The sequence below is a fragment of the Mytilus californianus genome, unplaced genomic scaffold, assembly GCF_021869535.1.
Source record: "Mytilus californianus isolate M0D057914Y unplaced genomic scaffold, xbMytCali1.0.p SCAF_22, whole genome shotgun sequence".
Lineage (NCBI taxonomy): Eukaryota > Metazoa > Mollusca > Bivalvia > Mytilida > Mytilidae > Mytilus > Mytilus californianus.
In genome coordinates this window covers 2,462,130-2,475,653 of record NW_026262671.1, presented here as the reverse complement: position 1 = coordinate 2,475,653, position 13,524 = coordinate 2,462,130, and the positions used below count along the sequence as shown (strand labels likewise).

The 13,524-nt window shown below is 37.2% G+C and overlaps 1 protein-coding gene across 1 annotated transcript in view; it reads right to left on the bottom strand.

Annotated features, from left to right (window-relative positions):
• LOC127732090 (death-associated protein kinase 1-like) overlaps window positions 1-8,038 on the bottom strand; it is an 82,221-nt gene extending 74,183 nt beyond the window's left edge. Inside the window, exons 1-3 of the mRNA XM_052241144.1 lie at window positions 7,948-8,038; window positions 4,826-4,933; window positions 2,489-2,566 (exon numbers count right to left, since the gene is read on the bottom strand). Of these exons, the coding sequence (XP_052097104.1) occupies window positions 2,489-2,566; window positions 4,826-4,933; window positions 7,948-8,025 (264 nt within the window). The 5' untranslated portion in view covers window positions 8,026-8,038. The remainder of the gene's footprint in view (window positions 1-2,488; window positions 2,567-4,825; window positions 4,934-7,947) is intronic.
• Between the last annotated feature and the right edge of the window lie 5,486 nt (window positions 8,039-13,524).

Here is a 13,524-nt window from a genome sequence, read left to right as displayed (position 1 = left end):
ACCCAGTAGACAAGTGTTTAGTAACACTGCCTGTAAGGGTATCCAAGTGTACCATCTACCCAGTAGACAAGTGTTTAGTAACACTGCCTGTAAGGGTATCTAAGTCTACCATCTACCCAGTAGACAAGTGTTTAGTAAAACTGCCTGTAAGGGTATCTAAGTCTACCACCTACCCAGTAGACAGTGTTTAGTACCACTGCTGGTAGGGGTATCTACGTCTACCTCCTACCCAGTAGACAGTGTTTAGTACCACTGCCTGTAAGGGTATTCAAGTGTACCATCTACCCAGTATAAAGTGTTTGGTACCACTGCCTGTAAGGGTATCCAAGTCTACCATCTACCGAGATGACAGTGTTTTGTACCATTACCTGTAAAGGTATCCAAGTCTACCATCTACCCAGTAGACAGTGTTTAGTACCACTACCTGTAAGGGTATTCAAGTGTACCATCTACCCAGTAGACAGTGTTTAGTACCACTACCTGTAAGGGTATTGACGTGTACCATCTACCCAGTAGACAGTGTTTAGTACCACTGCTGGTAAGGGTATCTATGTCTACCACCTACCCAGTAGACAGTGTTTAGTACCACTACCTGTAAGGGTATTCAAGTGTACCATGTACCCAGTAGACAGTGTTAAGTACCACTGCCTGTAAGGGTATCCAGGTCTACCATCTACCAAGCAGACAGTGTTTAGTACCACTACCTGTAAGGGTATTCAAGTGTACCATCTACCCAGTAGACAGTGTTTAGTACCACTGCATGTAAGGGTATGCAAGTCTACCACCTACCCAGTAGACAGTGTTTAGTACCACTGCTGGTAAGGGTTTCCGAGTCTACCACCTACCCAGTAGACAGTATTTAGTACCACGACCTGTAAGGGTATTCAAGTGTACCATCTAACCAGTAGACAGTGTTTTGTACCACTGCCTGTAAGGGTATCCAAGTGTACCATCTACCCAGTAGACAGTGTTTAGTACCACTGCCTGTAAAGGTGTCCAAGTCTACCATCTACCCAGCAGATAGTGTTTAGTACCACTACCTGTAAGGGTATCCAAGTCTACCACCTACCCAGTATACAGTGTTTAGTACCACTACCTGTAAGGGTATCCAAGTCTATCACCTACCCAGTAGACAGTGTTTAGTACCACTGCCTGTAAGGGTATTCAAGTGTACCATCTACCCAGTAGACAGTGTTTAGTACCACTGCTGGTAAGGGTATCTACATCTACCACCTACCAAGTAGACAGTGTTTAGTACCACTACCTGTAAGGGTATCCAAGTCTACCACCTATCCAGTAGACAGTGTTTAGTACCACTACCTGTAAGGGTATTCAAGTGTACCATCTACCCAGTAGACAGTGTTTAGTACCACTGCTGGTAAGGGTATCTACGTCTACCACCTACCAAGTAGACAGTGTTTAGTAGCACTACCTGTTAGGGTATTCAAGTGTACCATCTACCTAGTAGACAGTGTTTAGTACCACTACCTGTAAGGGTATCAAAGTGTACCACCTACTCAGTAGACAGTGTTTAGAACAACTACCTGTAAGGGTATCCAAGTGTACCATCTACCCAGTAGACAGTGTTTAGTACCTCTACCTGTAAGGGTATCCAAGTCTACCACCTACCCAGTAGACAGTGATAAGTACCACTGCTGGTAAGGGTACCCCTCTGCCCAGTGGACAAGGTTCAGTGCTACTGCTGGTTAGGGTACTTTAGTGTATCATCTACCAAATAGACAAGTGTTTATTTCCACTGTGGTAAGGGTACCCAAGAGTTCCATCTACTCATTAGCTAGTGTTTAGTACCACTGCCTGTAAGAAAACCCATTTATCCAGTAGTATTAAAAAGACAGATTTGATATCAGTATACTGTTATTTAAGTACCATTACATGTAAGAAAACCCATCTACCCAGTAGACAGTGTTTAGTACCACTGCCCGTAAGAAAACCCATTTATCCAGTAGACAGTGTTTAGTACCACGGCCTGTAAGAAAACCCATTTATCCAGTTCTACAGTGTTTAGTACCACGGCCCCGTAGGAAAACCCATTTATTCAGTAGACAGTGTTTAGTGTTTTTCACGAAAGCCAAGAAGAAAATATTAAAGACAGGCTTGATATAAGTATGCCGCTATTTTGTTTACTTCTTCAGTTTGACTGGACACTTTTAGTAGGGTACAAGTCCCCATGAATACCTTAAACCTTGCAGCAAATCCTACTCAACTGTCTGAGTTTACTTTTAATTTGAGAAATAAACAGGACTAAATAATGAAAAACAATCGCTTTCAGTGTCCTCCTTTTGGCTTTATTTCGTGTTATAACTCTTTACACTTCTTAATTTATACTTAATTTCTGTGTCATTTGGTCTCTTGTGGAGAGTTACCTCATTGGCAATCATACCTTATCTTCTAATTTTATGTATGGTGCAGCAATAAATATTGATTTCATGTTATTCTGTTTAAAAGTAAGAACTTGTAATATATGTACCTGTAAGTATTCCATTACTTCCTTGTATCTTGGGGAGTTCGTCAGTTTTGCTGCTGCAAGATCATATGGAGTTTCACCCTGAAATCAGTGAAAAATATTGATATTTATCATTTGATCTCTTTTGTAATACTTATCTTACAGTACATTCCTACCAGTAACAGATGAGTGGTATTTTATTTCATTGCCTGACCCCTCAGCTCTGATCATCACGTCATACTCTTAACAGATGAGTAGTATTTTATTCTATTTTGTGACCCCTCAGCTCTGATCATCAATTCATACCAGTAACAGCTGAGTGCAATTTTTATTTTATTTTGTGACCCCTCATCTCTGACTTTCACTTCATACCAGTAACAGCTGAGTGTTTTTTGTGACCCCTGAGCTCTGATCATCATTTAATACCATTAACAGCTGAATGGCATTCTATCTATTTTGTGACCCCTTTGCTCTGATCATCACTTCTTACAAGTAAAAGCTGGGTGGTATTTTATTTTATTTTTTTACTCCTAAGCTCTGGTCATCACTTCACACCAGTAACAACTGAGTAATATATTATTTTTTTGTGACTCCTCAGCTCTGATCATCGCTTTATACAAGTAACAACTGAGTGGTATTTTATTTTTTTGTGACTCCTCAGCTCTGATCATCGCTTTATACAAGTAACAACTGAGTGGTATTTTATTTTTTTGTGACTCCTCAGCTCTGATTATCACTTCACACCAGTAACAGCTGAGTGGTATATTTTTTTTTTTTACCCCTCAGCTCTGATTATCACTTCACACCAGTAACAGCTGAGTGGTTTTTTTAATTCATTGTGACCCCTCAGCTCTGATTACACTTCATACCAGTAACAGCTGAGTGGTATTTTATTTTTTTGTGACCCCTCAGCTCTGATTATCACTTCATACCAGTAACAGCTGAGTGGTATATTATTTTTTTTCTGACCCTCAGCTCTGATCATCACTTCACACCAGTAACAGCTGAGTGGTATTTTATTTTTTGACCCCTCAACTCTGATCATCACTTCACACCAGTAACAGCTGAGCGGTATTTTATTTTTTTGTGACCCCTCAGCTTTGATTATCACTTCACACCAGTAACAACTGACTAATATTTTATTTTTTTGTGACCCCACAGCTCAGGTTATCACTTCACACCAGTAACAGCTGAGTGGTATTTTATTTTTTTGTGACCCCACAGCTCTGGTTATCACTTCACACCAGTAACAGCCAAGTGGTATTTAATTTTTTTGTGACCCCACAGCTCTGGTTATCACTTCACACCAGTAACAGCTGAGTAATATATTATTTTTTTGTGACTCCTCAGCTCTGATCATCACTTCATACCAGTAAAAACTGAGTGGTATTTTATTTCATTTTGTGACCCCTCAACTCTGATTATCACTTCACACCAGTAACAGCTGAGTAATATTTTTTTTTTTGTGACCCTCAGCTCTGATCATCACTTCACACCAGTAACAACTTAGTAATATTTTATCTTTTTGTGACCGATCAGATCTGATTATTACTTCATGAACTTAGTGATATATTTCAACAAGCTCAAACTTGCAGTTCCTGAGAAAAAATAAGTGACAAACATTTTTAATATATGACAGAAAAAGAGTTAAGACATAAACCTGTATACAGCTGTGGAGCAGGGGATAAAATGTATTCATGTCCAGCGGCAAATATTTAATGCATATTAAGGATGATAAATGTCACAGTAACACGATTATTCTCAACTTTGTATTAGACTGACATGTTAACTCAAGCAATCTAGCTCCAATAGCCACAGATCACAAGAATAAATATCATCATACTCTTGATATATGATTCTGACTCTGAGCCAAAGAGTCTAAGCTTTTTTCCCTAAATGATGTAGAATTGGCAGAAGGACATTTATTTACACACCTGAGTTCACCAGTAACTGAATTCTATACAAACAGCAATGTTATACTGTAAATTCAGAAATTATTGCAAGTTTTTATTTATGCGAATAATGCGACTGGGTGAGTATCGCAATAATATGAACTCACATTCTGATAACTGAAACATAGACCTGTATGCAAATTTTTTTGAAATCGCAATAATTCAACTCGCATTTTTTTCCATTCCTGAAAAAACGCAATAATAAATGCACACAATAATTTCTGAAATTAAAGTAATGTATCTAGACAGGTCCATAATATCTTAACTCAAATTTGCCAGAAATATCACTTAAGTGTTGTATCTTAGTTAACATTTATAACAATAAAAACCTTGTACCAAACAGATTTTACACATCATCTAAGTGATCCATAAATTAATTGAACACTGGGCATATACTATAAAATATTACCTTGTGTGTTTTAACCAAGGGACTGATACCTCCTTGTTCTACAAGATATCTTGTGACCTGAAGATGTCCAGACTGAGCAGCCAGGTGTAAAGCTGTTTCTCCGTCTCTCTATAATATAACCAAATAACATGTAAATATTATGGACAATACTTTGTTATCAATATCAATAATATACAACATATCCTACAACTGACATTAAAACTTGTCTGATAAACTGGACAATGTTGTGTAATAACAAGAAATGATTGTAACAGGATGCTGTTACGAAGTCTCCCAAACAATGCTCCCATAATTCGTAATTCCCAGGGTCGCCTGACATTGGACAAAGTCCAGTGAAAATTGGTTTGGTCCAGTAAAGTTATATGCATTAGTGATGCCTGGGGACTAATCCTGTATATCATTCAAATCATCTTGGCATGACAAACCAGAATATTTTTGGTTTAGGGGTGGGGATCTCGACCATTTACAAGATACTAGAACATTGGGGGTGGGGGGAACCCCTGGGGACTGACCCTATACGTCATTCAAATGTTCGAGACATGACAAACAGGAATATATATGGTTTAGGGGTGGGGATCTCGACCATTTACAAGATATTAGAACATTGGGGGTGGTGGGAACCCCTGAGGACTGACCGTATACATCATTCAAATGTTCGAGACATGATGAACAGGAATATATATGGTTTAGGGGTGGGGATCTCAACCATTTACAAGATATTAGAACTTTCTCAAATGGCAGGGGGTCGGGATGACCCCTAAGGACTAACCCTGTATATCATTCAAACCATCTTGGTATGACAAACCAGAATATATATGGTTTAGGGGTGGGGATCTTGACCACTTACAAGATATTAGAACTTTCTTAAATGGCAGGGGGTCGGGGTGACTCCTGGGGACTAACCCTGTATATCATTTGATGTGCTTTATCATGACAAACCAGAATATATATGGTTTAGGGGTGGGGATCTCGACCATTTACAAGATATTAGAACTTTCTCAAATGGCAGGGGGTCGGGATGACCCCTGGGGAATAACCCTGTATATCATTTGATGTGCTTTATCATGACAAACCAGAATATATATGGTTTAGGGGTGGGGATCTTGACCATTTACAAGATATAAGAACTTTCTTAAATGGCAGGGGGTGGCGATGACCCCTGGGGACTAACCCTGTATATCATTTGATGTGCTTTATCATGACAAACCAGAATATATATGGTTTAGGGGTGGGGATCTTGACCATTTACAAGATATTAGAACTTTCTCAAATGGCAGGGGGTCGGGGTGACCCCTGGGGACTAACCCTGTATTTCATTTGATGTGCTTTATCATGACAAACCAGAATACATATGGTTTAGGGGTGGGGATCTCAACCATTTCCAAGATATTAGAACTTTCTCAAACGGCAGGGGGTCGGGATGACCCCTGGGGACTAACCCTGTATATCGTTTGATTTGCTTTATCATGACAAACCAGAATATATATGGTTTAGGGGTGGGGATCTCGACCATTTACAAGATATTAGAACTTTCTCAAATGGCAGGGGGTCGGGGTGACCCCTGGGGACTAACCCTGTATTTCATTTAAAGTGCTTTATCATTTAGAACATTTTCAATTAAAAAGATTGTGTCTATCACAAATGGTTTTCAGTTTATAAACATTTGAAAATTTTAAAAAATAAAATCCCATAGGGTTCTATAGTAAAACCCTCCTTTCTTTTTGCCCCTCAAAGTACCCCTTTATAAACCCCATTGCACAAACAAAACCCTGATTGCACCACTAGACATGTTAGTCTAACATATTGTGAAACCCTAAGTTAATCTGACAAGCGGTTTTGGAGAACGGGTGCGGACAAGTTTAAATTTAAAAGCGGCGGAAGAAGAAGAAGAAGAAGAAGAAGAAGAAGAATAATAATAATAATAATAACTGAGCAAAACCAATAAGTCTTTGGGAGACTTAAATATAAACAAAATATATATCACATGAATCAGTGGTCAATGCTGAATAAAATGACCAGTCACACTTGTATTTGTATTCTATATAAACAATAAATAACCATGTTTTGTTGTGAAATGTCACAACTTCCATTAAACCTGATATCTTAAAAAAAAAAAAAATTCAAGAAATGTGTAAAATAATTATATCAATGGATTCAGTAGAACAAAACAAGTAAAATGAGACCCCACTTTATATGATTCTTACAAATATTTGTTCATTAAAACTGTCTAATTAACATCAGGATTTAGTGTAGATTCAGTATAATCATTCATTTTAATAAAATAATTTTTTTAAAGAAACATGAAAAGGAGTAATATTTTCTGATTCAGAACAATAATATGAGTAAAATGAGACCCCACTTGATATAATTATTACAAATATTTGGTCATTAAAATTGTCTAATTAACAACATGATTTTGTGTTGATTAATAGTAATGTGATCAGACTAAGTACATAACATACTGTTGTGGTGTTGATCTTACATCCTGTATCAATGAGAAGGCGACAGATCTCCAGGTGTCCTCTCTCAGCAGCCCACATTAATGCTGTCCATCCACCTCTCTGGAATAATACAACTGACATTAAAACTTGTCTGATAAACTGGACAATGTTGTGTAATAAATATAAACAAAATATATATCACATGAATCAGTGGTCAAAACTGAATAAAATGACCAGTCACACTTGTATTTATATTCTATATAAACAATAAATAAACATGTTTTGTTGTGAAATGTCAAAACTTCCATTAAACCTGATATCTTAAAAAAAATTTTTTTTTCAAGAAATGTGTAAAATAATTATATCAATGGATTCAGTAGAACAAAACAAGTAAAATGAGACCCCACTTTATATGATTCTTACACATATTTGTTCATTAAACCTGTCTTATTAACATCAGGATTTAGTGTAGATTCAGTATAATCATTCATTTTAATAAAATAATTTTTTTAAAGAAACATGAAAAGGAGTAATATTTTCTGATTCAGAACAATAATATGAGTAAAATGAGACCCCACTTGATATAATTATTACAAATATTTGTTCCTTAAAACTGTCTGATTAACAACATGATTTAGTGTTGATTAATAGTAATGTGATCAGACTAAGTAGATAACATACATCTGTGGTGTCGATCTTACATCCTGTATCAATGAGAAGTCTACAGACCTCCAGGTGTCCTCCCTCGGCAGCATACATTAATGCTGTCCATCCAAACATCTGGAATAATACAACTGACATCAAAACTTGTCTGATAAACTGGACAATGTTGTGTAATAAATATAAACAAAATATATATCACATGAATCAGTGGTCAAAACTGAATAAAATGACCAGTCACACTTGAATTTGTATTCTATATAAACAATAAATAAACATGTTTTGTTGTGAAATGTCAAAACTTCCATTAAACCTGATATCTTAAAAAAAAATTTTTTTTTCAAGAAATGTGTAAAATAATTATATCAATGGATTCAGTAGAACAAAACAAGTAAAATGAGACCCCACTTTATATGATTCTTACAAAATTTGTTCATTAAACCTGTCTTATTAACATCAGGATTTAGTGTAGATTCAGTATAATTATTCATTTTAATAAAATAATTTTTTTAAAGAAACAAAAAAAAATTATAATTTCTGATTCAGAACAATAATACTAGTAAAATGAGATCCCACTTGATATAATTATAATAAATATTTGTTCATTAAAACTGTCTGATTAACAACATGATTTTGTGTAGATTCAGTATAATCATGATAATCATTAATTCTATTGATAAAATATGTTTTTTAAAGAAAAATGAAAAAAAGTTATATTTTCTGATTCAGAACAATATTATGAGAACAATGGAATTACATTTAATATGAATTTACTGACTATTTATAATTTTTATAAGATGTTAAATATAACTATCCGACTAAAGTAGTTAACACATCCAAGGAAAACCGGAGTGTAAAAATTGTTTCTTGCCAAGAAGCAAAATAATAACTTTACCATATATTATTCAGAACAAAAAAACAAGTATTTCAAAGAGAACTCCTTCATGCATATTTTTCTATAAAAACTGTCTGATTAAAAAAATTTTTTTGATTAAATGTTGAATCATTGATATAAGTATCAGTTTCCATACAGACCTAGGTAGTTGAACTGTGCAGGTTTTTTTACTAGTGTTTTACTTTTATTATCAATGGTCTAGATAGGTGAATTGTGCGAAAGCAAATATGGTTTAACCCCTCCACATTTTGTGCCTGTATCAAACAGACAACCCGGACCATGTGTTGTTAGTTGTTGAATTTGTTTGTATATTTACTGTCAGTAGTCAGGTGTTTGTGGTTGGTGTGGTTTGTCTATTTACTGTCAGTAGTCAGGTGTTTGTGGTTGGTGTGGTTTGTCTATTTACTGTCAGTAGTCAGGTGTTTGTGGTTGGTGTGGTTTGTCTATTTACTGTCAGTAGTCAGGTGTTTGTGGTTGGTGTGGCTTGTCTATTTACTGTCAGTAGTCAGGTGTTTGTGGTTGGTGTGGCTTGTCTATTTACTGTCAGTGGTCAGGGGTTTGCGGTTGGTGTGGTTTGTCTATTTACTGTCAGTAGTCAGGTGTTTGTGGTTGGTGTGGTTTGTCTATTTACTGTCAGTAGTCAGGTGTTTGTGGTTGGTGTGGTTTGTCTATTTACTGTCAGTAGTCAGGTGTTTGTGGTTGGTGTGGTTTGTCTATTTACTGTCAGTAGTCAGGTGTTTGTGGTTGGTGTGGTTTGTCTATTTACTGTCAGTAGTCAGGTGTTTGCGGTTAGTGTCGTTTGTCTATTTACTGTCAGTAGTCAGGTGTTTGTGGTTGGTGTGGTTTGTCTATTTACTGTCAGTAGTCAGGTGTTTGTGGTTGGTGTGGTTTGTCTATTAACTGTCAGTAGTAAGGTGTTTGTGGTTGGTGTGGTTTGTCTATTTACTGTCAGTAGTCAGGTGTTTGTGGTTGGTGTCGTTTGTCTATTAACTGTCAGTAGTCAGGTGTTTGTGGTTGGTGTGGTTTGTATATTTACTCGGAGTAGTCAGGTGTTTGTGGTTGGTGTGGTTTGTCTATTTACTGTCAGTAGTCAGGGGTTTGTGGTTGGTGTCGTTTGTCTATTAACTGTCAGTAGTCAGGTGTTTGTGGTTGGTGTGGTTTGTCTATTTACTCGGAGTAGTCAGGTGTTTGTGGTTGGTGTGGTTTGTCTATTTACTGTCAGTACTCAGGTGTTTGTGGTTGGTGTGGTTTGTCTATTTACTGTCAGTAGTCAGGTGTTTGTGGTTGGTGTGGTTTGTCTATTTACTGTCAGTAGTCAGGTGTTTGTGGTTGGTGTGGTTTGTCTATTTACTGTCAGTAGTCAGGTGTTTGTGGTTGGTGTGGTTTGTCTATTTACTGTCAGTAGTCAGGTGTTTGTGGTTGGTGTCGTTTGTCTATTAACTGTCAGTAGTCAGGTGTTTGTGGTTGGTGTGGTTTGTATATTTACTCGGAGTAGTCAGGTGTTTGTGGTTGGTGTGGTTTGTCTATTTACTGTCAGTAGTCAGGGGTTTGTGGTTGGTGTGGTTTGTCTATTTACTGTCAGTAGTCAGGTGTTTGTGGTTGGTGTGGTTTGTCTATCTACTGTCAGTAGTCAGGTGTTTGTGGTTGGTGTGGTTTGTCTATTTACTGTCAGTAGTCAGGTGTTTGTGGTTGGTGTGGTTTGTCTATTTACTGTCAGTAGTCAGGTGTTTGTGGTTGGTGTGGTTTGTCTATTTACTGTCAGTAGTCAGGTGTTTGTGGTTGGTGTGGTTTGTATATTTACTCGGAGTAGTCAGGTGTTTGTGGTTGGTGTGGTTTGTCTATTTACTGTCAGTAGTCAGGGGTTTGTGGTTGGTGTGGTTTGTCTATTTACTGTCAGTAGTCAGGTGTTTGTGGTTGGTGTGGTTTGTCTATTTACTGTCAGTAGTCAGGGGTTTGTGGTTGGTGTGGTTTGTCTATTTACTGTCAGTAGTCTGGTGTTTGTGGTTGGTGTGGTTTGTCTATTTACTGTCAGTAGTCAGGTGTTTGTGGTTGGGTGTGGTTTGTCTATTTACTGTCAGTAGTCAGGTGTTTGTGGTTGGTGTGGTTTGTCTATTTACTGTCAGTAGTCAGGTGTTTGTGGTTGGTGTCGTTTGTCTATTAACTGTCAGTAGTCAGGTGTTTGTGGTTGGTGTGGTTTGTATATTTACTCGGAGTAGTCAGGTGTTTGTGGTTGGTGTGGTTTGTCTATTTACTGTCAGTAGTCAGGGGTTTGTGGTTGGTGTGGTTTGTCTATTTCTGTCAGTAGTCAGGTGTTTGTGGTTGGTGTGGTTTGTCTATCTACTGTCAGTAGTCAGGTGTTTGTGGTTGGTGTGGTTTGTCTATTTACTGTCAGTAGTCAGGTGTTTGTGGTTGGTGTGGTTTGTCTATTTACTGTCAGTAGTCAGGTGTTTGTGGTTGGTGTGGTTTGTCTATTTACTGTCAGTAGTCAGGTGTTTGTGGTTGGTGTGGTTTGTATATTTACTCGGAGTAGTCAGGTGTTTGTGGTTGGTGTGGTTTGTCTATTTACTGTCAGTAGTCAGGGGTTTGTGGTTGGTGTGGTTTGTCTATTTACTGTCAGTAGTCAGGTGTTTGTGGTTGGTGTGGTTTGTCTATTTACTGTCAGTAGTCAGGGGTTTGTGGTTGGTGTGGTTTGTCTATTTACTGTCAGTAGTCTGGTGTTTGTGGTTGGTGTGGTTTGTCTATTTACTGTCAGTAGTCAGGTGTTTGTGGTTGGGTGTGGTTTGTCTATTTACTGTCAGTAGTCAGGTGTTTGTGGTTGGTGTGGTTTGTCTATTTACTGTCAGTAGTCAGGTGTTTGTGGTTGGTGTCGTTTGTCTATTAACTGTCAGTAGTCAGGTGTTTGTGGTTGGTGTGGTTTGTATATTTACTCGGAGTAGTCAGGTGTTTGTGGTTGGTGTGGTTTGTCTATTTACTGTCAGTAGTCAGGGGTTTGTGGTTGGTGTGGTTTGTCTATTTACTGTCAGTAGTCAGGTGTTTGTGGTTGGTGTGGTTTGTCTATCTACTGTCAGTAGTCAGGTGTTTGTGGTTGGTGTGGTTTGTCTATTTACTGTCAGTAGTCAGGTGTTTGTGGTTGGTGTGGTTTGTCTATTTACTGTCAGTAGTCAGGTGTTTGTGGTTGGTGTGGTTTGTCTATTTACTGTCAGTAGTCAGGTGTTTGTGGTTGGGTGTGGTTTGTCTATTTACTGTCAGTAGTCAGGTGTTTGTGGTTGGTGTGGTTTGTCTATTTACTGTCAGTAGTCAGGTGTTTGTGGTTGGTGTCGTTTGTTGTACTTTCCTATATTTAGGCATTCCTGATACCAACTTATGAATTATCAAAACTGAGATGTTTTCAAGAAAGTCAAACTCATTTTGAGTGTTGTTTTTATCAATGTTGGATTATAATAAGTAGTTTACACCTTTGTACTTTGATTAAAAGTAGGTTTCACATTCAGTGTTGTTTTAGATTACAGGTATGTTTCACATTCAGTGTTGTTTAGATTACAGGTATGTTTCACATTCAGTGTTGTTTAGATTACAGGTATGTTTCACATTCAGTGTTGTGCTTTGATTACAGGTATGTTTTACATTTAGTGATTTGCTTTGTTTACAGGTATGTTTCACATTTTCACTGTTGTGCTTTGATTACAGGTAGGCTTCACATTAGTGTTGTGCTGTGATTACAGGAATGTTACACATTCAGTGTTGTGCTTTGATTACAGGTATGTTTTGCATTCAGTGATTTGCTTTGTTTACCAGCAATTTTCACATCTCCACATTCACTGTTGTGCTTTGATTACATGTATGTTTTACATTCAGTCTTGTGCTTTGATTACAGGTATGTTTTACATTTGGTGTTGTGCTTTGATTACAGGTATGTTTTACATTTGGTGTTGTGCTTTGATTACAGGAATATTTCACATTTAGTGTTGTGCTTTGATTACATGTATGTTTTACATTCAGTGTTGTGCTTTGATTACAGGAATGTTTCACATTCAGTGTTGTGCTTTGATTACAGGCATGTTTCAAATTCTGTGGTGTGCTTTGATTACACTTATTCTTTACATTCAGTGTTGTACTTTGATTACAGGAATGTTTGACATTCAGTGTTGTGCTTTGATTACATGTATGTTTCACATTCAGTGTTGTGTTTTGATTACAGGAACGGTTCACCTTCATTGCTGAAGGCCGTACGGTGACCATGGTGACCTATAATTGTTAATTTCTGTGTCATTTGGTCTCTTGTGAAGAGTTGTCTCATTGGCAATCATACAACATCTTCTTTTTTATATTTGATTACAGGTATGTTTCACATTCAGTGTTGTGCTTTGATAACAGGTATGTTTCACATTCAGTGATGTGCTTTGATTACAGGTATGTTTCACATTCAGTGATGTGCTTTGATTACAGGTATTTTTCACATTCAGTGTTGTGCTTTGATTACAGGTAGGTTTCACATTGTGTTGTGCTTTGATTACAGGTATGTTTCACATTTGGTGTTGTGCTTTGAATACAGGTATGTTTCACATTCAGTGTTGTGCTTTGAATACAGGAGTGTTTCACATTCAGTGTTGTGCTTTGATTACAGGAATGTTTTACATTCATTGTTGAAGGCCGTACGGTGACCTATAATTGTTAATTTCTGTGTTATTTTTTATCTTGTGAAG